Here is a 4218-nt window from a genome sequence, read left to right as displayed (position 1 = left end):
TGAGATCTCTGCTGTCCGCTCTGAGCGGGGAAAATACCCGAGCTTGTGCGCTTAGGCTACGCAGAGCAGTGTCGTCATCACGTCTTGGTATTTTGCGGTCCCATCTAAAATAAAGAATTGAAGAATTGCCGTTTTAAGAAGCGCATGTTGGACATAATAACATTGTGGGAGGATAACGTGAGATTTCACTTGTGTGAAATGCTAATGATTTTTATTTATACCTATATATATATATATATATATATATATATATATATATATATATATATATATATATATATATATATATATATATATATATATATATATGTATATGTATATATATATATATATATATATATAATTATTATTATTATTATTATTATATAAATTCAAGATTCGAGTCACCGGTGAATCAAATGTATCACTGTTATTTATCACAAGTTCATCCCATTGACCGTAAAAAAAATAGTTCATCCCTATGTGCTCAGCCCTGTGGTGACAAAACAAGCGTGACAAACGCTTGCACTGCCGCCTGGTGGTGTGATATCATGCCACATTTTAGTACGTTTTTATTTATTCCCACATAAAAGTAGTTGCCTGGGAAAACCCAGACAACTTCAGGCAAATTTAAATTTGCTCTGCAGCTCAGTTAATACGGAGAATGGTCTGGTTTTAACCAGGGGTGGTAAGTAATCAAGTAAAATACTTTGATACTTTACTTAAGCATTTTTTTCGGGGATCTGTACTTTACTTGAGTATATTTTATTTGCATCTACTTTTACTCTTACTCCACTACAATATTAAAGGCAAAGTTTACTTTTTACTCCAATACATTTCCCCATGCCCGCTCCAAGTATTAAGTATTTATTACACTTGATTTCCAAACCGGTCTGGTCATTCATGGATTATCCAGTCGGGTATAGACTTGGAAAAGCTGACAAGTCAGGTTTGCCACAGTAACGTTAGCTCAGTGTTTCCCCAACTTTTTTATTTTGCGGCACACTATTTACAATGAAAACATCGGTAACATTTTACAATACAGGTGCACTATTATAATTCATGCCTAACTTATGCACAGATAATCATGAGTTAATGTATTACTAATGAAGAACTAAACCATGTATTAATGATTACTGCATCAGCAACTAATGAACATTCTATATGATTAATATATGAATTGCTATTAATTAAATATGACATCATTAATTCCCTAATAACATATTACATTAACTAATAATGTAAATTCATGTATTCAAAGACATGCATTCCGACTCTCAGTTGTCTGTTTAATTAATCATTAATCATAGCAATTGGCAAAATTATAGTATGACTTTACTTGTTGAGGCACATGACTATTAACTAATTGTTACGTAATATGTCATTGTGGTTATGCTTTTGAATTAATTTTAAATTAGTTAATAGTATCTTGCTCCTCATCTGTTTTATTGAGCTAATGTTATGGAACATGTCTATGTTAAGTTTAACCCCTATGCTGCGTTAAGGTGCTTCATTGTCTCCTATGTCTCCTATCTTATCATTTGTTCAATTAAAGCATTGCATATCAGTCCCAAAAGATTTTATCTGCTTAATTATTGATATTTACAGTTAATTTGAATATTTACTTTTTACTTTCGGTACTTGAGTACGTTTTAAATCTGATACTTTTGTACTTTTACTCAAGTGATGTTTGAATGGAGGACTTTCTACTTTTACTGGAGTATTTTTTTTATTTAGGTATATATACTTTCACTCTTACCACCTCTGGTTTTAACCAGGCTATAAATGTAGCTATATGTCTGCAAACACTATTCACCTTCAGCAAACAACAACAAACATAATATAAACTGTCAGTGATTATGAAATCATAGTTTATTTTCCCAAAAGAAAAAGAAAAAACAAGGATTTGTGCAGGATACAAAAAAAGGTTTAAAAAAGGGGGAAAAAAGTATAGTACCAAGTGCTGTAACTAATAAATAAAATTATCCAGATGTGTTATTAAAATGTATGTAGTTGTCATTTCATAGATAAAAATGTACTTTAAAAATAGCAAGAAAGAAAATAGGAAGCTATTGTAGCCAAAATCGGAGTTGGTCCCTATAGAAAACACATTTTGCACATCAATAATTTGCTTGTCATTTCAATTTGAAATACAAATACTTAACAAAACTTTCTGGTTCCCTAACAGTGGTGCTGTACTAATATGAATAAGAATTGGATGGTTCTCATTTACTAGATTCCCCCTTTCAAAAGTCACTTGTACAGAATTTAAAGCATCATAACATGACACATATCTCCACTAGCTCCCACAACCTTTACACAGTATCATCTGCATAATCCAAAACTACTACAGTGCATTGCGATTCAGAAGATGCTGGCATGCAATTACAAAATAATAATAATAATCATTATAATAATAATAATAAAAAAATAAGGAAAAAGCACCATATGAAAATGGCTTTTGCGGTCAGTTGTACTAGTTTGAACTGAAAAAACAAAATGCAGCCACTTATAATATATAATAACTCTGTATAATAAAAAAATGGATAACAAATGGATGCTGTGTTTAAGAAAATGCTTACCAGCTGCACCAACGCAAGCAACACTTAAACTAGAAGCGGCTAATTTGGTGTTCCAACAAGTAGTTGTTCACTAGCTGAGTGTCTCCTTTGCACAAGACTTTTTGACAAAAAAATAATGCTTTGACTTACAAGCCATCTCACTCATTAAGCATAAAACAGACATCTGCATAAAAAAATGATCCGTCTTTATAGTTTGAATTCTGGCAGGGTGGGTGCTGCATCATAAGCAATCGATGTGACAAATTTAAATAAGGCACTATATACTATCAACATAAGGCATAAAGTGGCTGGTTTACACTGCATCATAAGCATCATGTTTCTGTAGTCTGTTTTTCATCACCACACACACACAAATGAAAAGCTACTAAAATAGGAACAGAGATCTAATAAAAGTGGATATCATATTTAGGAAAAGGAAGATGAAGACATGTTGACCTAAGATGTGTTTATAACCGAGCCCAGCTCTAAGAGTGACATTTAAGTGCAAATAAATGTGACAGTGTGCACACAAGAAGACAGGAACTTTAAAATGGACAACATTAAATGTCTATACAGTCAGAGTAGTGAGACAAAAGTGTTTACAGACAAAAAAGCTCCTGTCACTCAGTCAAAGGGTGAAAGATTTACTCACTGTTTACAGACACAAACACACAATTGAGTTATAGAGTTATGAGATATTTCACTGGTGATCCAAATGTGCACCTTTTTCCTTCCCAGTGTCCTCTCCTGTTTCTGAGTCATTGCACTCCTCCTTCGCTGTCTGATGATCCTCCCCTTCCGCTTCATTAACGGGCGACTGGAATCCGCTGTCATCATGCTGTGATGAAGAGATGGGTTTTTCCACATGGGAGTCTTGAGTGCTTGCCGTAATGTTCTTTTCCTGTTGGTCCGATGCCGTCATGACTTCCTCTTCCCTTATTGGTGAATCCAAAGGCTTCTCCTCTGTGCTTGAAGATGTATCTTTGTTTGTGTCTGCTTGGTTTATTTGTGCCCCTTCTTGGCAATTTGAGGCAGAATCTAACTCCTCAGCTGCAGTTTCCTCTTTTGAGGATGATGACTCTGAAGATGATGATGTCCTGAGCTCATGTTTCTCTTCCTGTACTGCATTCTCAATTTCCTGTATGGCAGAGTCTATGGCTGACTTGCTCTCTGTGTCCTGCAGTGACTTTTCTGTTGTGCCGTCTTCCTCTTTTAGTGTACTTCTGTTTGTTGGTGGTTTCTCCTCAACCGCATTTCTGTTCACATCCTCTTTAGTTCCGTTGGGTACTTGCTTCTCTGACTTTTGGGATAATGAGGCATCCGAACGTACCTCCGTCTCCTCCTCTGGAATATCGTCCACGGTGGGCACTTCCAGGCACGACTCATTGGGCAGAACAGAGGCGGTGCCTTCCAACTGGATCATGGAGACCACCTGCTTCATTCTGCGCCTCTTCTGAGCCTCAGGATCTCCTGTGTGCTCTCCACCCACCTCCTCTTGGCCTCCTCCATACTCCTCAGCCCAGTCGATAGGTGGGTTCTCCCCTAGCAGGTGAAGGTTAGGGTCACTGTTGGTCAAAACAATGCTGTCCCGGTACAGATTGTGTCTCCTCTGGACGGCTGCTTCCTTCACAGCTGGAACAGAAGATATGTTGATAAGACCACAATGTCTGCATAAAGG

The 4218-nt window shown here is 36.2% G+C and overlaps 1 protein-coding gene across 1 annotated transcript in view; it reads right to left on the bottom strand.

Moving 5' to 3' along the window:
- Positions 1-1833: 1833 nt before the first annotated feature.
- The window catches only part of niban2b (niban apoptosis regulator 2b), a 32346-nt gene continuing 29961 nt past the window's right edge, over positions 1834-4218 (bottom strand). Inside the window, exon 14 of the mRNA XM_067438892.1 lies at positions 1834-4172. Within this exon, the coding sequence (XP_067294993.1) occupies positions 3241-4172 (932 nt within the window). The 3' untranslated portion in view covers positions 1834-3240. The remainder of the gene's footprint in view (positions 4173-4218) is intronic.

Source organism: Pseudorasbora parva, chromosome 3, assembly GCF_024679245.1.
Source record: "Pseudorasbora parva isolate DD20220531a chromosome 3, ASM2467924v1, whole genome shotgun sequence".
NCBI classification, from domain to species: domain Eukaryota; kingdom Metazoa; phylum Chordata; class Actinopteri; order Cypriniformes; family Gobionidae; genus Pseudorasbora; species Pseudorasbora parva.
The sequence above is the reverse complement of the archived record's forward strand: the minus strand, read 5'-3'. Positions and strand labels throughout refer to the sequence as shown.